The sequence below is a fragment of the Takifugu rubripes genome, chromosome 22 (assembly GCF_901000725.2).
Source record: "Takifugu rubripes chromosome 22, fTakRub1.2, whole genome shotgun sequence".
Taxonomy (NCBI): Eukaryota; Metazoa; Chordata; class Actinopteri; order Tetraodontiformes; family Tetraodontidae; genus Takifugu; species Takifugu rubripes.
In genome coordinates this window covers 12,472,136-12,493,311 of record NC_042306.1, presented here as the reverse complement: position 1 = coordinate 12,493,311, position 21,176 = coordinate 12,472,136, and the positions used below count along the sequence as shown (strand labels likewise).

At 47.9% G+C, this 21,176-nt stretch overlaps 5 protein-coding genes across 8 annotated transcripts; 2 read left to right on the top strand and 3 right to left on the bottom strand.

Moving 5' to 3' along the window:
- Positions 1 to 257: 257 nt before the first annotated feature.
- On the bottom strand, positions 258 to 2,211 carry LOC101067735 (phospholipid phosphatase 6-like). Its single transcript, XM_003975842.3, has 2 exons — positions 1,793 to 2,211; positions 258 to 930 (listed from the first exon to the last, which is right to left on the bottom strand). Exons 1-2 carry the CDS (start codon positions 2,172 to 2,174, stop codon positions 509 to 511), a joined length of 804 nt encoding a protein of 267 aa, XP_003975891.1. The 5' UTR covers positions 2,175 to 2,211; the 3' UTR covers positions 258 to 508.
- A 6-nt stretch (positions 2,212 to 2,217) lies between these two features.
- On the bottom strand, positions 2,218 to 11,920 carry fggy (FGGY carbohydrate kinase domain containing). 4 transcript variants are annotated; one of them, XM_003975844.3, is made up of 16 exons: positions 11,691 to 11,918; positions 11,419 to 11,607; positions 10,947 to 11,058; positions 10,457 to 10,608; positions 10,187 to 10,275; positions 9,913 to 10,028; positions 9,686 to 9,814; positions 8,958 to 9,061; positions 8,627 to 8,734; positions 7,883 to 7,944; positions 7,521 to 7,683; positions 7,281 to 7,355; positions 7,036 to 7,156; positions 6,812 to 6,906; positions 5,249 to 5,310; positions 4,717 to 5,087 (listed from the first exon to the last, which is right to left on the bottom strand). In XM_003975844.3, exons 2-16 carry the CDS (start codon positions 11,599 to 11,601, stop codon positions 5,006 to 5,008), a joined length of 1,653 nt encoding a protein of 550 aa, XP_003975893.2. In that variant the 5' UTR covers positions 11,602 to 11,607; positions 11,691 to 11,918; the 3' UTR covers positions 4,717 to 5,005. The 4 variants fall into 4 exon arrangements, 3 of the variants coding, with proteins under 3 accessions (XP_011614969.2, XP_003975893.2, XP_011614967.2); XM_011616665.2 differs by having other exon boundaries at positions 11,757 to 11,918; XM_011616667.2 differs by lacking the exons at positions 4,717 to 5,087; positions 5,249 to 5,310 and adding an exon at positions 2,218 to 2,346 and having other exon boundaries at positions 11,691 to 11,919.
- On the top strand, positions 2,418 to 4,686 carry LOC101067965 (peroxiredoxin-6-like). Its single transcript, XM_003975843.3, has 5 exons — positions 2,418 to 2,702; positions 3,367 to 3,523; positions 3,628 to 3,777; positions 3,880 to 4,026; positions 4,111 to 4,686. The coding sequence occupies exons 1-5, from the start codon at positions 2,425 to 2,427 to the stop codon at positions 4,237 to 4,239; spliced, it is 861 nt and encodes a 286-aa protein (XP_003975892.2). The 5' UTR covers positions 2,418 to 2,424; the 3' UTR covers positions 4,240 to 4,686.
- Positions 11,921 to 14,090: 2,170 nt separating the features above from the next.
- LOC101064806 (transcription factor AP-1) lies at positions 14,091 to 15,943 on the top strand. Its single transcript, XM_011616668.2, has one exon. It carries the CDS (start codon positions 14,454 to 14,456, stop codon positions 15,411 to 15,413), a length of 960 nt encoding a protein of 319 aa, XP_011614970.1. The 5' UTR covers positions 14,091 to 14,453; the 3' UTR covers positions 15,414 to 15,943.
- A 349-nt stretch (positions 15,944 to 16,292) lies between these two features.
- Positions 16,293 to 19,171, bottom strand: tada1 (transcriptional adaptor 1). Its single transcript, XM_003975845.3, has 8 exons — positions 19,027 to 19,171; positions 18,605 to 18,696; positions 18,466 to 18,531; positions 18,163 to 18,245; positions 17,840 to 18,052; positions 17,524 to 17,675; positions 17,246 to 17,402; positions 16,293 to 16,970 (listed from the first exon to the last, which is right to left on the bottom strand). The coding sequence occupies exons 1-8, from the start codon at positions 19,131 to 19,133 to the stop codon at positions 16,818 to 16,820; spliced, it is 1,023 nt and encodes a 340-aa protein (XP_003975894.2). The 5' UTR covers positions 19,134 to 19,171; the 3' UTR covers positions 16,293 to 16,817.
- Positions 19,172 to 21,176: the final 2,005 nt, after the last annotated feature.

Here is a 21,176-nt window from a genome sequence, read left to right as displayed (position 1 = left end):
ACAGGAGATGGGAAGTATTATAATGACAGTCAGGAGACTCAGCAGCAGCAGCTGATGGAAACTTGGGTGAGTGGGATCTGACCCCCCCCCCCCCCCCCCTCCCCAGTGTCACACAAATACATTAAAGGCAGGTCATCAGAAAGCCACAGTGGACTTTGCACCAAGCTTCTTTTCCCAGATGACTGTGTGGCAGCATCATCCTGCTTGAACGTTCCATCGTCCGCCACCAATGTGATGCACAGATAATGGATAGAACTGTTGTTTGAACTCCTTTATTCTCGTGTTAAAATCAGTTTTGGTTCGTAAGTTGGTGCTCATGCATTAATATTAGTTTCCAAACAAGCTGCATGGGACCGTCTGAGCCGCCCAGTTCAATGGATTCCCAAATAATAACGTAGAACAAGTAAAGATAAAGGAAAAGTGAGGGGAGCGTCGCCTCTTGGAGCAGCAGGGAATTTCAAAATGGCACACACACTCAACAAATATTCCCCGCCCACGCTTCCAACAGTCAGTGTTTAAAATCGGCCATCCAGAGTCCACTGTACGCCCTGTTGAGTCTCTCGCTCAGTCGCAGCAGCAGCAGGTCCTGCAGGCAGTCCCGGGTCACCCATAACCTTTCCACGAGGCTGTACTGGCAGTAACCCATGACCAGACCAAAGCCCACATCAGTCACATACTGCCTGGCCAGCAGCAGCCGGGAGAGGCTCACCAGAGAGGCCCAGCCCACCACCAGGACCCTCATGGAGGCCGTGTCCACCAGCCGGGCCAGGAGGAACCGGGCGCAAAGCGCCGCCCGCGTGGCGTGGCCCGAGGGGAAGGAGTAACGCTCCACGAAGAAGGTGGAGAAGATGTCGGAGCGGTTCTGAGCAGGTCTGCGGCGTTTGACCGCGGTCTTCACGACTCTGACCAAGAGCAGGTCCAGCAGCAGAGCTGTGAGAGGGAAACAGAGGCGGTTGCAGTTGATCCGGTTATCACAGGAGCAGCTCGAACTCAGAATTTACAACACCAACAAAGGTCACGATCGATAAGAACTCATTTGAAAACCTTAAAATAAAATATCTGGCAACCTTCAGAGGGTGTTCACACCTCCTATTGCCTCCGATCGGAACCAGGAATCCGTTTATATTACAATGCGTCCTCAGCATTTCCACAACCTATTGGACAGGAATAGCTCAGCTATTCCGGGCCGGAACGATCCGGTGGATCGGAGCAACCGTCTGTCATCGCACATAATCTGCACGTGCAAATAAAGCGTCGGCCACGACGCGTGCGCGTCTCAGTGGCGAGGAAAAAACTTTCCATCGCTGTTGCGTCGCCACCGCCGCCGCCTTGGCACGGTGGGGCGCGCACACGGATACCAGCCCGTCCACGGGCGTCGTTTGAGAATTTCGTATTATTCATTTTATTTCTAGGAGTTTGGCATCAGTTTCTTTTACGGAACGCAAACATTCGTGTTTGCGCAACACTTAGGCACCGATTAAAGAAGTTTAGATCTTCAAGACAGTGTGAAAACTGCAGTTTGGGATTTTAAGCCTTTAAGTTGTGATTGTACACACACACACACACAATCCCCTAAATGCGTTATGTTAAAAATAAATAAAATAAATTTGGAGAACGTGCGTCGCCAAATGCGTAAAAGTGTTGGGAATTATCTGTTTTAATCCGCAAACCGGATGATATGAATCATCTGCTGCCGATTTAAGATGATGACTGTTAATACTGGAATCTAAAAGCAGTGCAGCTTTCTGGAACCACGGCGGTGTTGAAAGTCACACTTTTGTCCATAACTCACCCAGTGCCAGATTCAGCATGACCTCCTGCTCCTCTGCGCTCCCTCCGCGCAGCAGCGTGTACACGGTGCCGATGAGCCACGGGACGACATGGCCGGAGAACTCCACCAGGCGCACCAGAGGCCGAATCCCGCCCCACGGAGAGTCCTCGCAGGCGCACACTCCGAGCCGCTTGGACAGCCACAGATCGATCGCCAACAGAAACCGGAGAGTGATGGTGAATATGGGCTGACTGAGACTGACGGGAAACTCTTCATTTTGGCCTCCGGAGGAGAAATAACTACAGCTGGAGCTCCGGCGACGGACGCTGCAGTCTGATAACGATGCGCGGGTTCCACACCCACCTCCACGGCAGCTGCTCCTCCGCGACGTTGGTGAGGACATGTCTTCCTGTCAAAGTGTTCACAGTCCCCCTTTTTTAATCCACTCGGTCTTCTTCTTCTTCACTCTCAAAACTCTTTAATCCTGCTGTGGCCGTTTGCTTCTCATCATGCACACTGGAGTCCCGGGGTCACCGGTTCAGAACTGGACTCCTCTGGTCACGTGGTTGCAGCATCTTAAAATAGTAGGGCAATTATTAGCGTGTAACATGTAAATCACCCACTGCAATAAAACTCAATTTCCAGTCAACAGCATGATGAACTGGCCATTCCACGGCAGTTCAGAGAACTTGTGGCAATCAATCATAACGCAGCACGCAGGCGCAGAATTGGAGCGGCACACGGCTGATATCTGGAGACATGATCTGCACATTCAGAGGGAAACTTCCGCGTCTTTTCTGTCTGAAGCCGCTGCAGAACCTCTCACGGTCGCGCTGAAGATGCCGGGGCTGCTGCTCGGACAAGTGTTTCCTGACTTCGAGGCTGAAACCACAATTGGCACGATCAGGTTTCACGAATTTCTTGGCGATTCGTAAGTTGCGTTTTTTTGGGGGGGGGTTCATTGGTTAAAATTCCTGAAACCGGTGCCAAGATAGATGCACCGAGCTGCAGTCTGCTTTGGAACTTTGGGCAGCTATTGTTAGTCTGAGCAAGCGCGCTAAAGCGGAGCCTGACGCGCAGAATGATAATATGATCTACCGTTACTCTCGGTGTTAAAAGACGCCTAAAGTCAGGAAGAAGAGTTGATTAAAAGCAGGGGCGGAGCAGACAGCAGCGTGAAGGGAGCGGGGCCGTTGCCCCGGCAGACTTGGCCCCCGCCATAAAGCTTCACTCTGATTTTAAAATGTTGAGAAAGTGAAAGACTCCCGAATTTTACTCGGGTTAAAGTGTTACCACATCTGTAGATGAGGCTAGCTTTAAGAAAAAGGAGAACTTCTGGCCATGTTTACGAGCATTACCATTTAGAAGTCGGTTTAGATCAAAAAACCAGACAAAACCTGCTGACCTCAGTGAGTGCCCTCATTTCTGATTCGGCACAAGCTGGCTACATCCTGTCAGCTTTGTGTGAAACTCAAAGTGCTTCGCCCACTCTCAACCACAACTATGACGAGTTTGTCCCCTTTTTATTTTAAATGTGTCAGCATGTAACCTCTTTCTGACCTGAGACGCAGCCTCCCTTATTCTCTCTATTCTAGGTGGGGGATCCTGTTCTCCCACCCCAGAGACTACACTCCTGTCTGCACCACAGAGTTGGGCCGAGCAGCGAGACTGGGCGGCGAGTTCAGCAAACGGCAGGTCAAAATGATCGCCCTCTCCATCGACGGCGTGGAGGAGCACCGCGGCTGGACCAAGGTGACGTGGCTGCATCTAAATATAAAGGCGCTATAAACCTGCAGGCGCATCCATGTAAAATTAGACTGAAAATATTGGGGCTAAAACATCTCTATGCTAACCAGGACATCCTGGCGTACAACTGTGAAGAGAGCGAGAGCTGCGAGCTGCCCTTTCCCATCATAGCGGACAGCAGACGGGAGCTGGCAGTGGCCCTGGGCATGCTGGACCCCGATGAGAAGGACAAGGACGGCATGCCGCTCACAGCCCGCTGTGCAAGTGCCCCAAATGAAACCCCTGCTTTGGTTTTTAGGGATTCCTTGCAGAGTTCCACGCCGCTAAAAGCTGCACCTAATCCATCCCTGCTGTGTGTTTAGGTGTTCATTATTGGCCCCGACAAAAGGCTGAAGCTGTCGCTGCTCTATCCCGCCACCACCGGCCGCAACTTTGACGAGATCTTACGAGCGGTGGACTCTCTGCAGCTCACAGCCAGCAAGCGAGTGGCCACCCCGGCAGACTGGAAGGTACGTCCCACCTTCGAAAGGCTTCGGTTTTACCCAACTAGCACCCGGCTTTGATTTCCCCCCCTAACATCTGTCTGCTCCCAGCCTGGAGACTGCGTCATGGTTCCTCCGAGCATGTCTGAGGAGGAAGCATCCACCATGTTCCCTGAAGGCATCTACACCAAAGACCTGCCCTCGGGCAGGAAGTACCTGCGCTACACACCCCAGCAGTGATCGTAGATGGCGCCCAAGAGCCTTTAGATGTCATCCAAGCAAGACAATCAAGTCAGTGTGCCTTTTACTCAGAAAATGTAAATATTAAACACCTCTAAATATTTAATTCTCTGACCTATTTTCTACAAAAAGATGTGTGCGATCAAGAAAGCATGGTTTTATCCCGGTTAAAAATGTTTTGGAATATAAATGTGCCGTTTTAATCTGTGCGGGACAATAAAAGCCTTTAAAAGTGCAGTAATGAAATGACTTTTGGAAACACGGTTGGGAATGAGGGACGGATGTTCACTCAGCTGTGGAGGATTTGGCGTCCCCCCCCTCCTCCTCCATGGGTCGGCAGCATCAATGGAGGGCTTATCAACCCTGATCCAGGGAATATGTAACAACAGATTCCTCGGCGTGAGGGAGGCGGACGCGTCAACAGGAAGAAATGGAAAAACAGGAGTACACGTGTGGCGTGAGGGAGAGTGCAGACAGTTTTAGCTTTCAGCTGTTTATTAGAAACATTTTTGATGGTTTCAATACTTGATGGGGAAATTGCTACATTCACCATCGTGCACCGTCCCCTTCATGCTGCTGTAGCTGTTTTCACCCATTAAAAGATGCAACTATCCATGAGGTATTCTGTGATTTGTCATAAAATAATCCCGACATTGAGCAGCCAAGAGAGCTTCTTTCAATTCCGGTGAATTACACGGCTCAAACTCCAGTCCAAGATTTAGGGTTCTTTGTTCTTCTCCTCATCAGTCGTCCCCCACTGGTGACGTCATCTGGGGTTCATGAGGTCCTGGTACTCCCTCTGGTGGGCAAGCATCCGCAGGAACACCTTGTATTTCCTCTCATAGAAGCTGGAAAAAGCGCAAAACGGGAGCGAAAAAAACGTGAAGCACGCGGAGGTTTCCATTCGAGAACACCTTGAAGGGTTTCCCTGCCATAATGGAGACCAGTTCATGCCATGGACCCCACCAGGACGACCCCTGGAGCACAAAGGAGACAGACTTTCTCTCACCTCTGGAGTTCCCCCTCAGGATGAACAACTTTTCCCACTTTAGCCATTTTCTCCATGGCCTCCTGCATCAAAGAGAGCGAGAGAGAAGCATCGCTCAATGAATCATGCTGTGCACATTCGGTCTGACCCAGTTACGGCGTCAACGCAAGGTGAGAGCGGGGGGGGGGGCAACTGAGTTTATGACTAATGCAGCGTGGGGCCCCTCTGCTGTCAAAACCGGGAAAATCCAGCCAGTGGGCTGCAGGCACCTCTGAGGATCAGACACAACGGCCTGTTATGTTACGGCTGAGAATGGCCTGACAGGTGCAGCCCCGGCCCAACAATAATGCCTTATTTTTAGTACATCTGGCTTAAGGGCTTGTTGTGTTCTTGTGTGTCGAGCTCTGGTGCTGAGATACCCAAGGATGAGGTTTAAGTTTTCCTTAAATTGAACACAAGTTGTGGACAAACCGGCCGTGGCTGAAACCAGCAGATGGAGACGTCGAGTCGGCGATGACCTGGACCGCGTTTGGCTCCCTTTAAAAGCTTTTCAGGTCAGGTTTATTGGATGGCGCAAGAGGACTTTTGGTCTGCAAAGTAGTCAATATGTTGCAGCAGATGAACGGGAGATCTTCTTCAAACAGGCATCGAGGTTTTGCTTCGCTTAACTAACGACATTAGTGTGAACTCCTGGCTTTTAAGCGGCTTTATAATTATTACTTTTTATGAAGGTTTCTCAGCCTGTAAACAGTAATTACTCTAAAGGTATGTGCCCTGAAAGTGGAGAGACTAGAGAATGGCATGAAAACCCTAACCGGTTCCTGTTTGTGTGCACACTGGGCCCGGTCGGAGATCTCAGGCTCTTACGCAACCTTCAGGGAGTCTGTTTCTAAAGGTTTGGGCAGAAGCGGGCCTGCTGGAGGCCATTTGGTAGCTCTATGGCAGCGCTCCTCCTCACAAAAAGAAGCCCTCCAGTTCCTCTACCGGCCCCCTCCACCACTGCTGGCGTACCAGCCCTTCTCCTGGTGTCTGGGGCCACCACCTCCAAACCCAGTCCTCAGTGGTTATCTCTAATGGTCTCTCCTTTTCCACCAAGCCCGTCATTTTAGGTGGACCCAGATTTTGATATTGCATTAGATGAATTATAGAATGACGGTCCAGTGGCGTGTCGACAGGACAACAGGCCTGCAGGGGTCTGAGAAGAGTAGTTTAACGGCGTAACAGTGGGCAGGAGGATGATCTCATGGATGATGTCATAGGGTGAAGCTGCTAGGGTGACATCATCGTGGTTGTGGATTCTAAAAGGTGCAAAAGGTTTGGGCAAGATGAAGAAGCAGGGGGTAAAAACTGAAATCTTCTGTATGCAATGTGAGTGGCTGATGTATGGACAGGTGGGGGGGGGGGGGGGGGTATAAGCATGGGTTACGCATCATGTATCAGAACCTTTCTGGAATTGCTGGTGAACAGCTCCCAGGTGTCTTTTTGTGGACAATAAAACCCCACCGACTCCCAGCGCACCTCGGAACACTGAGATGAGTAAGAGGTGAAGAAATGCAGGGAGGATGGACTTTTTGTGTCATTCACCTGTATGCTGCTGTAGTCCTGCGACCCGCATGCACCCAGAACCGCTGCGCCCAGCAACACAGCCTCCGTCTGGTCAGGCAGCACCACAGGCAGCCCTGTGAGGGAAAAGCATTGGAACAGCTGACGGCGGGAAGAGTTTGGTAGGAATAATCACCAAATGAATGAATTTAATTAACTCTGTTGGTATGAATAACAACCAGATGGCGATTCATGTTATTTCCTACCTGTAGCGTTGGCGTGGATCTGGACAAACAGGGGATTTTTGCTCAAACCGCCACAGAAGAAGAGAGTTCTGATGTCGTGACCCGCCTCTCTCATCGCCTCCAGAATGTGAAGCGTGCCGAGCTGAATCCAGAGCAGAAGAAAGGAGGCGAATCCGGTCACGAGAGGCAAGCGTAGCGACTGCGGCGACTGTCTGAGGTCGCCTGAGGTCACCTTCTGCTGTGTGACGAGTGAAACAGTGACTCACAGCCAAGGCTTGTACGGTGGCCAGGTAGAGCAACGCCAAGTCATCCAAACTCTGAGACAGCGATAATCCCGTCACCTACAAGCAGAATGTGGAGCTCCACATTAAACCGACAGAAGGATCTTTAGAAAGAAAATGATCGAAATGTCTGTTTTTGCTCTGTCGTGCTTGAGTTTAGACCGAAGAGAAGATCTAAATGTGAAGGTCCACAAAGCAACAAAGCTTGGGCTGATCTTGGCTCACCATGCCCTTCAAGGTGGGGTCGGCCAGGGGCGACCTGTTTCCGTGGAAGTCGGGCCACACGTGCAGACTGGAACCCAGCAGGTCCACAGCAGAGAGGGAGCCGGCCATGGAGCGCAGGTGGTTGTTCAGGTAGCTGTAGGTGTGGTCGCCCGGGAAGGGAAATCTAGATGGAATATGGAAAAGTTGAGCTCCTTTTAAATTCAGGAAGAAATGTAGAAACTTGTTCTGTTGTGTGAGTTTAAATGTCCATAAAACCGCTGCTAACAGAGTATAAAGAGCCATACGTGAACTTGAGCATCACACAGGATCGACTTTGTGCTAATAATTTGTTAAGAAGGTCCATATTGATCGAATCCACCCACCTCTGCTGTGCTTGAGCCTGGACTTGGTTATGGGCGGGGTGGTTCTGCACCATGTGATCTATCTGGCACACGAGAGGCAGCAACACAAGTACACAGATCACAGGAGGCTTGTGAACAACCTGGAGATTGTTTCATTCAAAATGCAAAACTCAGTAGCAGTTCCCTGACTGAGGAATGCTGCCTGCAGCCTGCGTGCAAGGAGCAGCACTGCCAGAAACCCAAAAAAGAACCCGGAAAAGGGTCACAAAAGTGCACGTCTCTGGATCAGTGTATCACCTAGAGGGATCCTGAGTGCTCTCAGGTACCCAGATGAGATCCTCAGATCCTATGCTGGTGCATTGGGCCTGGGTTCCTACGTTAGCGTGACATGACCCCCTCTCATGTGACTGGAGTGGGTTAGCAGCTTTCGGCTGACAAAAACATTGATGCTGTTGACCGGTTCTGCAAGTTCCCAAGACCTGAGTACAACTGGGCGCCTCTGGGACATCAGGCATCAACAGCTGCCACATCACAATGTGGACCGTGGAGGAGCTGAGTGATGCCCTAATCCAGGGGTGGGAGGAGCTCCCCAGAAGACCACCCATTGTTGTGGGAGTGCCTACACGCATCACAAGTTTTCTTATGCAGAAGCCTGTTCAGCCCGTGAGCTAATTTTGCCCTTCGACTTGGAGCAACCAAGTAAATCTGGGACGTGTGAGCGTTTCATGAAAGAGGTGAAAAGAAGCATGCTTTTGGAACACACACCAGCCTTCCTGTGGCGCTCTGGCCTCCCTCGTTGAGCCACATGCCAGGTACCATGGCAGACAGGCAGGGACCCCACACTCCTGGTACAAAGAGCGGCTGCTGGCTAATCTGGAGCAAAAGAGGAATGTATTTAATAGTAATCCAGGACTAATGTCACAAAAGTGTGACATTAATAAAGTCTTATTACTGGCGTAGCATGATGGGCACGGCTTACGCACACGCGCACAGCGAGTCTCACAGTCTCCCCTCAAAAATGTCTCACGAAAGTGTGAAAAGGTCAAGAGAAAGCCGATGGAATTCCACATTTATATATCATATGCAGGCCACTCACAGCCATGTGGCAGGTAGACGTCCCACAGATCATTGCCATGCGTGCAGTGATGGGCTGGTCCTCACAAGGCAGATTAAACCCTTTCACATCTGCCCCTAGAACTCCTGCAAAGACCAAAAAAAAATGCAGATATTAATCACAATAATCTGTATTTTCCGGAAGATAAAAGGTTCCATGGCCCAGCAGTGACAGTCAAGAGCAATCAGGAATAATGTTTGTAAAGCTGGTTTGAGTTAAAAGTGAACATTTCAGCATGAGTATAGGAGGGGGGGGGCACATCACCCTGACACGCATGACAACTAAAACGTCGACGTGCTTTAACCTCTGATAGGTTCAACAGTGTGGGCCCAGAAGAGGTTACAGCCTGGGGTCAGAGACCAGAGTTCATGAGCAGTTTGTCTCCCAGAACAAAACCAGATGGTCAGGATTCTGAATCAGACCAGAGCTCTGCCGCTGCCTCCGGGCAAACGCAGCACTCGTGGTTACAGTGAGCCGTGCCGGAAAACTGCTTTCTGTCGGACTTACAGAGCCTCGGCAGGATTGAAGTATAAGTAAAGCTTAATATGAAAGCCTGCCTTAGCTGTATCGGTGTTTATTGTTTAAAAATGAGCTCATCATAACTACATTTGGGATTTAATAAAAGAAAACTGTTCCACTGTTACTATTTGAGCAGATTGTTGGCAGATAAATGTTTGACAGGTAAAATAAACGGGTTTCTGGTGTCTTACCGAGGCCTCCGGCATGAGCGTCGATGAGTGAAGCGCCGACGGCGGTTCCCACGTTCAGACCCAGACCTGCCGCGGCCTCCTGGGTGAGGCCGTCCCCCACAGGGGTCCCTGGAGGACACGTCACGCTGCCTGGACCGCAGAAAACGCGGTTTTAGTTCAAGATGAGGAGCTTCAGGGGTCGCGTCTATGACCTTGGAAGATTTGCACAAGCTTGATACACCTATTACCTATTTTGGAAAAGTTGTTTTCAACTAGATCCTCGAGTCCAATGGCAATCCAAAAACTAGGATCCCATCCCTCTGGAGGGCAGTAGGTCCACTTACACACCAGGGTGCATAAAGACCTGTGAAACATTGCCGACTGTGACTGATCTTATAAAGTGCAGCACAATGTCAGAGATACAGTTAGTTCCATTTAGTGAACGGGCTGTGCGGAAGAGGACGACCCTGTTCTTTCTTTAAAGCCTATATTTGGTCCAAGGACAACGTAAACAAGGCCCACCGTGTCAGAGAGCCAGTTGCTTTCCAAGACAGGAAGTCTGGAAGGTCAAAAAAGTGCGCAGCTGTGTTCCAGCAGCTCTCTTTCAAATTCTAACGAAAAAAGAAAAACAAACGAGGTGAGGATGTCCATGCATGTCGTAAAAGCACCGGAAAATCCCTGTCGGATCTGTTCTGGAGAGCGAGGTCAAATCAGGCCGGTGCTGCTAAATCAATAGTGAAAATGAAGCAGACAGAGAGCAGTGGAGCCGCCGTGACCTCGCTCACCTCTCACCTCTTTGAGCCACAGCAGTTTAGGGGGCTGCAGCTCTGGTGACATGACCCCCCCGACCCTGTTCAGGACCCCGTGGCTCGTTTGTGTGATGCGAGCGGCCTGCCCTTCAGCACGGTGGTCCATCCACATCACCACGTTCTTGTGTCTGTCACCTGCCACCACAGAGCATCAGCACAACACATATGAGTGGATAATAGTGAACCAGCTTTCCCGATTATTCCGTTTATTCTGATTTTCCGTCCAGTAACTCCTAGGATACCGCTCCGGATCCGACCCCGAGCCTTGACCTGCTGCAGACCAGGGGGTGTTACCCTCAGAATCAATACAGGCTCCGATTACATTCCACCAAAACATGCGATACTCGTCATCTGGAAGGTTTCGTGGTTTCAAAATACCAACTAAAATCTATCACAGCTCACTGTTATCACCCAAACATTTTAGGAAAACAGCTTGATCATGCTTGTATAGGAATATTTCTATTTCTTTTTACCGTCTTGAGTGACAGACACAGGCTGGAAACTCTGGTCCAGCACCACTAGCGAACAAGTAGCGTCAAAGCCGACGCCTCGTACCCGACTCCTATCCACACCTCGCACGACCCTCTGAAGGACATAAAACACAGACAAAAAAGCAAAGTACGGTCAGATTTACAGGAAGATAATATGTTTTGACCTTAAATTATTTCACTCATTATATTAAGTGATTCATTGACTGGGTCTTATTTGTGTTATAAATCGACAGCATCCACTGTAACCATGGAGCAGATGTTAAACATTTTCATCTGTGCTTACAATGTAATGTACATTTCATTCTCCAAATGGATCATTTTAAGGTTGACTATGTAAAAACCTGCACTTTTATTGTTTTGGGAGTTTTTTTCCCCAAGAAACATAGCGAGGGATTTACAAACTGTGAGATCTGTGGGGTTTTTGTGCATCTTTACACTTGTGATTTGGCCTCACCTTGACAACCGTGCAGCACTTCTCCCAGATCTCAGTGGAGGACTGGACATAGTGGTCAGCCTGTGGCTCCCATATGCTGATGGGCTCCTGTGCAATGCTCTTCAGCTGTCCTGATCTGCTCACCAGGGCTGCCCTCACGCTGGCGGTGCCCACATCCACTCCAACATAGTAAACTTCTCCCATACCGATCTGGAAAGAGGAAATAAAACAGCTAATAATTATTAACACAGATAAACTCCATGACCAAAGACCAATGTTTTTTCTGATCTTACAGCAGCAGGAACACCTCAGTGCAACGACACAAATGTCATGATTTAATACAAAATTACGCCACCTACGCGATCGGGTACATAAAGTATAGAGAGCGCTTCCTCAGAAGTAAGCCCCCCACGGATAAAAATTCTTATTTTGTGCAGCAAAAATCACTTTTACACTGTTCTCGACGGACTTTGAGCTAAAGGAGATGCCTGCGACGGAAAGCGAAAGCAGCCAAAAAGGACGAAGTCGCAGACTTTATCAGAGCGCACATTCACACCCGACTTTCTTGGCATCTTTTGAAGGTTTTTGAAAATTACCCGATAAAGTTGTGCTTAACATGTCAATCATATATTTGTTTACAGCATTATGTTACTCTCGATAGCCGTAAAGTTGTGTTTGTTTCCCAAAATGCAAACGTATGACTGAGATTATTATTATTAATGACCATATGCTTTAATCCATGTAGGCATTTTAGATTAAATAGCACAGAACTCTTTGCCTAGCTGACTTTAGACTTTTATGTCAAACTAGCTATCCAAAGGGATTCATTTTGCAAAGGCCTTTTGTATTAGCTTCTGCATTGAGAGGGAGATCATATGTATTTATACGTAAAATTTAAAAATATTGTGTGTGTGTGTGTGTGTGTGTGTGTGTGTGTGTGTGTGTGTGTGTGTGTGTGTGTGTGTGTGTGTGTATAGAGAGAGATTTTATTTATTTATTTATTTTCAGGCAATATTTAGGTCTTGGTGTTTAACCATAGTCTGACGAACTCATTGAAAGATTGAGTCTGTCTCTTTTCCTGGACATAATGTCAAAATCTTTTAATCTCCCAGCAACATGGGACACATCAAACTTTCGTCTAGACTTCAGCCTGCTGAGTTTCCTTATTGCCGTGTTTTCTTAGAGATCAACAGCTGTGTATCGGTGTGTTTGGACCAGGAAAGGTCTGCGGAGATGGAGCACACCAAGCAGCAGGACAGGAAGAAACAGATGGTGTTCAACAAACACTGGACGGGCCGTGCAAGAAAGCTCTCACGGGGTTCAGTTTGTGTGTCCGTGTTCAACGAAAATCTCAAATAACAGCATCGTTTCCACGCATGTGCGTTGTCCCACCTCTGTACAAGAACAACTGTGGTGTTACAGGAGGTTGCCAGGATTGTCTGCTGGTTGAACCACGTGCAGTGGAAACAGCTGGGCTGGACAGAGAGGAGGAAAGAACGCTGTTATCTGAAAAAGCACCTCCGCCAGGGTGGTGGAGGGGGAAAGCTAACAGAGAAACAGGAAGTGTGGCTGGAGAGCAGCAGCTTTGATTGGAAAATATTGCTCAGCGGGGCTTTCAGGTGTGCTGACAGAAGGAGCCTGAAAAAAAGCAGAGAGGAAGAAATCCAAATACTACATAAATGGAGCTGCTCGTTGTGTCCTTTCAAGTTTGGGTTTGGCAGCTGGTGGTTCACTCTGGCTGTCTGAGGCTGTTGACTTATTTATCGCAGGCTTGAGGAGGACATGCTGAATAATGCAATTTGTGAGAGGAGTCAATTCGGAGTGTGTCTGCGTGGAGCCTCCGGGCACAGATGCAGAGTAACGTTTCACATTTAGGACCTGGGCGAGTGGCTCTCACCACGGATGCGTGGCCGTCACACACTAAGGGAGGTTGGCGAGATCAAGAGGGAAAACACACCGGTGTGCATGAAATGATTCTTCTGAAATCTTTAACCAGATTAAGCAATTTGATTTGAGAATGGAGGAAGTGAAAATATATTATTAAGGAAATGTAAGTAGCAACAATAATATGATTTGGTAAGTGCACACCTCTGTTCTTCAGATCGTCTCTTATTTTACCTAAGAACTGCAATCAAGAGAAGAAACCACGTTATACTGGAAGAATACAGTGATAAAACAATAATAATCTTGATTACACGTGGTTAAACAGTTATAATTTCATTCTGAAACTGAAATTATGGGACTCTATTAAATGATGAACTCTAATTTTTCGAAAACATTGTTTTTATAAAGCCATTCACATAACGTTTTGGTTGTTATGTAGTATTGATGAGAAGTGTGTGTTCGATCCATGCGTGACCCAAAACAACCACCTTTGCTGCATTACATTTCGCTATTAACGCCTATTGCACCTCATGTGACCCAACATTTCTTAGAATTTTAATCGCGATTTATTAGACGTTCTTTTCTTTACGACGCCGATCGTTAAACCGGGATGGGTAACTAATAAATGAGCGGGTAACTAAAAATTCAAAAAGAATACGTAATCCTGGAGTACATTGCTCCACTCTTCGCATTACCTAATCCCATAAACCATCGCGGGGGGGCGGGGACATGGCCAGTTGTCAGAGCAACCTGCATGTTATTAGACCTAAGCCCGCCCACCCAGCGCCCCCAGCCAATCAGAGGCGGTAGAAATGACATCATTGTTATTTTCAGTAGAGCAGCAGCTTAGAGGTGGATAAAGTTCGTCTCCACGTTGGAAGTAATAGAAAGAATTATCCGTATTCGGAGTTTGGGTTTGCGGGGATGAGAATAGATGATTCAAGAGTGAAAACAAAGAGGACCGGCGCGGGGGAACTACGTTTTTTTGTTGTTGTGTGTCGAGAGGTGAGAAGAAACAAAAGTTTTCTCCGGACGCGAAGTTGTCAAGTGAGTTGAACTTTGACAATAGACGAGCTCCACAACCAGGACCAGGGATCCACGGAGCATATGTATCGGACCCATTTTGGACTTTTACAACGGTAACGGGTTTTCCTCGACGCGGTCGAAACTTCATGTCCAAAAAAATGGAAGCGACTTTCTACGACGAAGCCGTGAACGCTTCCAACTCTCAGCACGACGGGGCGACGGTGTACGGTTTCAACCCCAAAACCCTCAAACAGTCCATGACTCTGAATCTGAATGACCCAAAAAACTTTAAACCCCAGCTGAGCTCAAAGGCGCTGGATATCCTCACGTCGCCCGATGTCGGTTTGCTGAAGTTGGCCTCGCCCGAACTGGAAAGGCTGATCATCCAGTCGTGCACCGGGCTGACGACTCCCACTCCCACACAGTTCATCTGTCCCAAGAACATCTCCGACGAGCAGGAAGGCTTCGCCGAGGGCTTCGCCAGAGCGCTGGCGGAGATGCACTACCAACAGCAGGAAACAGCCGTCCACCCGGACGCGCAGGCCGGGCCAGGCAACAGCATGGCCCCCGGAGGTGCAGCCGCGGAGATCGGCAGGATTCCCAACAGCTGCTCCGTGCGCAGCGACCCTCCAGAGTACACAAATCTGGGATCTTTCAACCGGCCAGTGGGCTCCGCGTCCGCGCCTGCCGGCGACAGGCACCCGCTTATGAGTTACCCGCAACCGCCCCACAACCACATGGAGCCCCAGGTGGCGGCAGCGCAGCTCCAGCGGCTACACGCCTTCAAGGAGGAGCCGCAGACGGTGCCCGAGATGTCCGGCGACACCCCGCCGCTCTCCCCCATCGACATGGAGGACCAAGAGCGCATCAAAGCCGAGCGGAAGCGCATGAGGAACAGGGTGGCCGCGTCCAAATGCCGGAAAAGGAAGCTGGAAAGAATCGCCCGGTTAGAGGACAGGGTCAAAAACCTTAAGAGCCAAAACACGGAGTTGGTTTCCTCCGCCAACGTCCTCCGGGACGAGCTGGCTCTGCTCAAACAAAAAGTCATGGACCACGTGAACAGTGGCTGTCAGCTCATTTTGACGCAGCAGCTCCAAGCGTTCTAGACTACCAAGGGACAATACTTTGGGACCAAATGCATCTTAAAACTGGCTCTTTCAGCCATGCAGACTATGGGGGCAGGGGGGGGGGGGGGGGGAGGGAGGAGGGGTATCCACCGAATTATCCACTCAGGCTGTGGCGCGCATGTTCAGGGGTCAATGCAAAACCGCCTGTATTAATGATAATAATAATAATATTGATAATAATACACAACGTCAGGTAATTTATAGAGCCTGTTTGGATCAGACGACCTTTTACCGACACAGTAGCAAACACAGAGCAACCTGCAGCATGTCCAGAGCAACACTAACCCAAACTCCCCTCACACCTTTTTTTTACGCAGCGACTTTTCTCGGCGTGTGTAGCGTTTACTGACAGAAACTGCCTTACTTTCTATCCCCTAATCTTCCTACAAGCTTGTGATAGTATAATCCATGTTAGACCTGAAAGAACACTAATATTTGTACGCTGTATTTTTGAGCACTTCGGAATTGTACATACAAAAAGAAATAATAAAAAAAAAGTTGGACACGAAGTGATGGAGCGTTTCTTGGATGCGGTCTTCCAGCGCGTATTGTTATTGAAGAACTGGGACAGACGGGATATTGACTCATCGGTGCGGCGTGTACGCGGGTGCGTGCGCGTGCGGCGCGCCCGCCTATTGGACAGAGAGGTGTCGGAAATGAGGCGCACGCAGCCAAATATGGCGAAAGGGGTCCCGAGTGCGCGCCGGGACGGGTGTGTACGCATGAGTCATCGCCGTCCCGCTCCAGCCGGTGACTCCTAATGGATCAGCTCTGTTTACGCGCATCAACGGCGCGCTCAGCCACAAATAAAAATAATAAACCCACTTTATTGGAAGAATCATCACAAGTACTGCCAGAATCCTGTATAAAAATATTTATTCCCGACATAAATGCCTGTAATGTACATTAAACGAGCCCCTCGCTTAAAACTGGTGTTTCTTTATACGCTTCGACTAAACACAAATGTTTTACGACCACATATTTGGGAGCTCTGAGAAATTTAAACTCCAGCGAACAGCTTATGGGAACACTTGTGTGACACTGGTGTGACACTCGTCTTTACACCGTGCGGACTGCAAGAGTGTCTGAAATCAGACTTAGCACTTAGACAGGCCAATACGGCCTAATGCACAGATCTACATCTCCCCATCATTTTAGGCTGCCAAATGACTGGAAATATAACAGTTTGACAGGCGGCCGGAGACCCACCACCTCGGTATGTGTCGGCTTCGTTTCATCCTCCATGTTTTATCTTTATGTGCAACGGCAAAGACATTTTTCCAGACAGTTAAAAAAAAGAAGAAGAAGGAACTGAGTCGTGCCGCGCGGACTGTTGGCCATAAAAGTCTCTACGGTTAATATTCAGTCCTAACTTGGACAGTCTCAGCTGACGAGCACGCCGTCTTTCGCAGCGATGCGCTGTCGGTGCACGCGGTCCTGCTCCAGTTCTTCGTGGCTCGGGTGCCAAATCCGACACAGGATGCGCTCCATGTTCAAGGCGTACATCGTGTGGGAAGGCATCACGCCGTGGTGAACCTGCATCACAGAGGCAGATATGGGACCATGCAGACCTCAGATAGTTGAGCGAATACAGCTCCTGATTACAAAGTAAAATGATTAAAAAAATACTGGTGCTGCAGTAACATCTCAGCACAAATTTAATGTCTTTTTTCTGTTTTGTTCAGGTCAAAGTTCAGAGAACACAGACTAGGAAAGTCACGTTCATCGTTGTGTTTATTTTAGCACGAGCTAGAGCTAAAGCTACATTCAAATGTGATGTTTGCCTATTGCCTGCAGCAATTGTCACACACCTGTAAGGCCTCCAGGAGATCAAACATGCTTATCGGAGGGAGGGGAGCCGGGAGCTTGTCGGCGGAACACGCCAATAAGTGAACAGCTTGTTGCTCGGCTTCATCGGGGAAAATCTGAGGTGGCGGACCAGCAGGGAGAGAAGCGCTTGGAGGTGGACTGGAGAAATCGAAGAATAACATCAGCATAGGGAGTAAGGAGGAAGATCGCCTCGAACAAAAGTGAAAACTAAACCGTTACTGTGCCTACAAGTGTGAATCAGAGGAACCATCACCCTTACCACTCGATAACACTGTGGTAGGCGGCGAGGCTGTTCTTTAGATACGGCTGGGGTGTAACGTCGCTGCCAAAGGCGTACGGGAAGTGACCGTCTCGTAACCGGTACGCCTTCCTCCGGGTGATTACAGAAGTCAGGACATCTTTCAAATGATGCTGTAACAGACCCACAGAATAATAACGATGAAATTGTTAACTCGAACCATAAAAAGTTCAATGCCTTCTTGTAAACAGTATCAGTCAAAGTAGGAAATGATACCGATATTTTCACAGGCAAAATTATGCAAATTAGCAGCACTTTGAGTATAGATGCTACAAACCTCAACAGCATGGACCATGGTGCTGACAGCGTCATCCGTGATGTTATCCAGGCCCAACTCAAAGGCCGTCACCATCATCCGGGCCTCCAGCTGGCCCCGCGTGGGTAGGAGTAAAGTGTGGGCACTAAGACGCAACTCTTCTTCCTCACCTCCCACCTCCCGTGGGCTAAAAGGCTGAGCTGCACTTAAAGGATTCTGAGGCTGGAAACGATGCTGGAGGAGGCGTAAAAATATTCAAATTATGCACTTTGTGCCACCTTTGATAGAGGATGCTCATTTGAGAAATAAAGCCTCTGTAGAAAAGTCTAAGAACACATTCTTACATCAAATTTCTGTCTAGAAGAACATTTCTTCTTCCCTTTTGGTTTGCCAGGCTTTGAAGCTGGACCCCCTTGCCCTGTGCCATCTAGAGCACAAAAAAGATGCATATATACAACATTGTAAAAGAATTAATAATGGAGATCTAAAACATCTTTTTAATTAAACATTTAACATCAAAATTATTACACAAACACATTACAAGAATAATAATATACTGCATTTGTGTCCGGGATGCATATCTATATGGTTAGAAATGGTTGTAAGGCAGCATAAAAATACAGAAATAAACAAAATTAACAATATACCTGGTGTGGAAACGATGATCTGGCAGCGTGTTAAAATGGCCAGCAGAAAATCATTATGGACGTGAACTGAAGAGAAAGAAAGGAGTAAATTAAATAAGATGCTTGCTTTCAGCTTTTTCATTTATTTATGGGTACTGACCGTTTTCCTGAGACAATAGGCGACGAGCTTCGATGTCAAACTCCTCTTTGCTGATCTTTTGTTTGAACCAAAGTTTCAAATTTGCCCAGTAACTGAATGAAGACAAACCACAAAGATTACATCATTTGTCATGCACTTGCAACACGCACGAACGATCTGTAATCATGTTAACATGGTTAACTTATTAGTATCAAAATGTGTGGCATTATGACTACATCTGCTTTTAGATGCAGTAAATGTTGCAGCAGTTTAAAAAAAAAAACAAGAATAAATGAATGCTAAAACTAAATGCTACAAACATTAGCAAATGTTGACAGGCTGACGATTAGCACCAACTAATAGAAAAACACTCTGTGCCTCCACCAACAAAAGAAGAAAGAGAAATTAAAACGCCAGAAAGACAAAGCACATATATAACTCACTGCTTGACATTATCACCGATAGCATCAGTTAAATTTTTCTTTGCAATCTCAAGCTCGCTAGCATGAGCCGCCATGGCGCCGTCTGAAAAGTATCGACGTGACGCCATCACTCTGCGACACGGAGGTCTCTTTCTATGACTTCGTTTTTTTACCACCGCTAGATGGCGCAGTACCTCACGTGTTTGGCACGTCGCTCATGCTCAAGTCGTTTTGGGGTTTAATAATCATCAAAACGGGAGCATTTTAATTAAACTATCCGGTATTTACAAACCACGAAACGTCAAATACCCTATAGTTTACGTGTTCATTAACAAACGTACATAGATAGGTAAAAGCACCAAAGCACCCCTGTAGGTGTGTGTGTGTGTGTGTGTGTGTAGTGCAGTACATGTAGTTGTTTATTTTTAATTTTTTCAGTCATTTTTATTCATGTTCTGCTTAACATGACATGAGCTGATATTTACCTAATATGCCCTCTATGACTTCACATTTGTTGTGCTGGTTTCATTTACGTATATCACAGGTTCAAAATGAAAAATTACACAATGTTTTTATTTTTTTTATTGTTTATTTTGAAGCAGAGCTCTATACATGGCCCAGAGTGGGTTCTCAGTCAGCTCCAATGATCAACTTCACAGCTAAAATGAGCTTTTTTCCATGTTATTTAATAAATGCACACATAATACTTTTAACGATCTCAGTGAAGTTTTCCAAATCAGTTTCCAACAAGTGACCATCCCAACCCCCATCCAGCTCCTCCAGAACGCACAAACTGAAAGGGCTACCACTTCTAAATGAAGAGATCAGACAGAAAATTTCCTGTCTCACATTCCAAAGTTCAGAAAGGGCAGAAAAATGGGACTAATCACACTGAGAGCACATTCAGGGCTGGCTCTTGGATCCAGCTTGATTTCAGTTTTGGGCTTCATTCCGTTTGCGACATAATTTTTTCCCCCAAAGAACATAGACAAAATCCTGTGTGTTTCCTTTTTTTTGTATCTTTTCTACTTTTTATGTTACATTAGACGGTGAAAGTATTGGTGTCGCTGATGTAAGTGTTGCTTCAGAGCTCCGATGTAAAACATTCCTGCGGTTCCATCTGTCGGCGTTTGTCTCTCATGAGGATGGAGGTTTAGTTTTTGTTTTTTCACTGTTTAGGAACATTCGAGCAGCCGGGAAGATGTCTCCTCTGGCGCTGTCTCACCAGGCAGACGGGGAGCCTCAAACAGCACCCCCCCCCCCCGCATTAATCACGCTGTGAAATCGTGTATCACGTTTAAATCTGCTGACCGTTACTGATGACTCTGCTTCCACAGCATTCTCACAAAAAAGGCATTACTTGATAAAATAAACAACCTTTTTCATGCCAGCTGCTCCTCTTGATTATGTGGTCGCCGCAAGTTCAATATCTGGTGAGAATATGAGCACATTTCTCAAACGTCCCCTTGTTTGTTTTTCCCCTAAATACGAGTTGGAGCGCGCCGACATTTTTTCCTATCGCTAAACTCCTTAAAATAAATCTCATTGCACAATCTCAACACTTGACTTGTATGGTTGCGACTAATAAGGGAATAGTGGAAAGTGGAGCTGGGGGCCGAGTCTCCCCAGACCCTCTAAATGAAGATCCATGTTAAACAAGTGTCTGCTGGGCTTTAAATCAAAAGGGCACCTTAGCTACAGACTCCTGCAACTGTCACATTTGGGGCAGAGTTTAATCACGGTGCTTATTTTCAAAGAAAATGTCTCCCCATCCTGCCCGTTAATTGGCTGGTTGATTCGGCTAATGAGTCACTCTCACGGACACTCGCCCAAACAGCGGATGTCTTTCACCAAACAGCAGTTGAGTCAGCTCCACTTCGACTAATCCCTGTCGGTGACTCTCAGCTCCGCCGTGCAACAAAGGAGGCTTTGACTCCTGGAAACCCACAGCGGCGCCCAGGGGACCGAACCCCGGCGGCGCTCGGGCATCCTCAGTGTGCTCCCTGTGTATTTTAAGGCCTGTGTGGTCCGTCCAGCTCTGCCGTCGATGTCACCTACTCGAATGGTGCAGAAACCAGTCGTTTGTGGGCTAATCACAAATATCCGTACAAGTGCGACGCTGTGCTGGGAAATGTGAAGGTTCAGTGTGGGTGCTGGAGTTCCTGGAAGGC

What these genes read in the sequence shown, in the direction of transcription:
- LOC101067965 (XM_003975843.3), top strand. Translation starts at nt 2,425, where the DNA reads ATGATGAACTGGCCATTCCACGGCAGTTCAGAGAACTTGTGGCAATCA. An exon ending in CACGAATTTCTTGGCGATTC is followed by an intron (nt 2,703 to 3,366) that starts GTAAGTTGCGTT and finishes TCTCTATTCTAG; the next exon opens with GTGGGGGATCCTGTTCTCCC. An exon ending in TGCCGCTCACAGCCCGCTGT is followed by an intron (nt 3,778 to 3,879) that starts GCAAGTGCCCCA and finishes CTGTGTGTTTAG; the next exon opens with GTGTTCATTATTGGCCCCGA.
- LOC101064806 (XM_011616668.2), top strand. Translation starts at nt 14,454, where the DNA reads ATGTCCAAAAAAATGGAAGCGACTTTCTACGACGAAGCCGTGAACGCT.
- tada1 (XM_003975845.3), bottom strand. Translation starts at nt 19,133, where the DNA reads ATGGCGTCACGTCGATACTTTTCAGACGGCGCCATGGCGGCTCATGCT. An exon ending in CCTATTGTCTCAGGAAAACG is followed by an intron (nt 18,532 to 18,604) that starts GTCAGTACCCAT and finishes CTTTCTCTTCAG; the next exon opens with TTCACGTCCATAATGATTTT. An exon ending in ATCTCCTGGAGGCCTTACAG is followed by an intron (nt 16,971 to 17,245) that starts GTGTGTGACAAT and finishes TCTGTGATGCAG; the next exon opens with GTTCACCACGGCGTGATGCC.
- fggy (XM_003975844.3), bottom strand. Translation starts at nt 11,601, where the DNA reads ATGGGAGAAGTTTACTATGTTGGAGTGGATGTGGGCACCGCCAGCGTG. An exon ending in CGTCTACCTGCCACATGGCT is followed by an intron (nt 8,735 to 8,957) that starts GTGAGTGGCCTG and finishes CTTTTGCTCCAG; the next exon opens with ATTAGCCAGCAGCCGCTCTT. An exon ending in CCACCGTACAAGCCTTGGCT is followed by an intron (nt 7,157 to 7,280) that starts GTGAGTCACTGT and finishes CTCTGGATTCAG; the next exon opens with CTCGGCACGCTTCACATTCT.
- LOC101067735 (XM_003975842.3), bottom strand. Translation starts at nt 2,174, where the DNA reads ATGTCCTCACCAACGTCGCGGAGGAGCAGCTGCCGTGGAGGTGGGTGT. An exon ending in CATGCTGAATCTGGCACTGG is followed by an intron (nt 931 to 1,792) that starts GTGAGTTATGGA and finishes TCCCTCTCACAG; the next exon opens with CTCTGCTGCTGGACCTGCTC.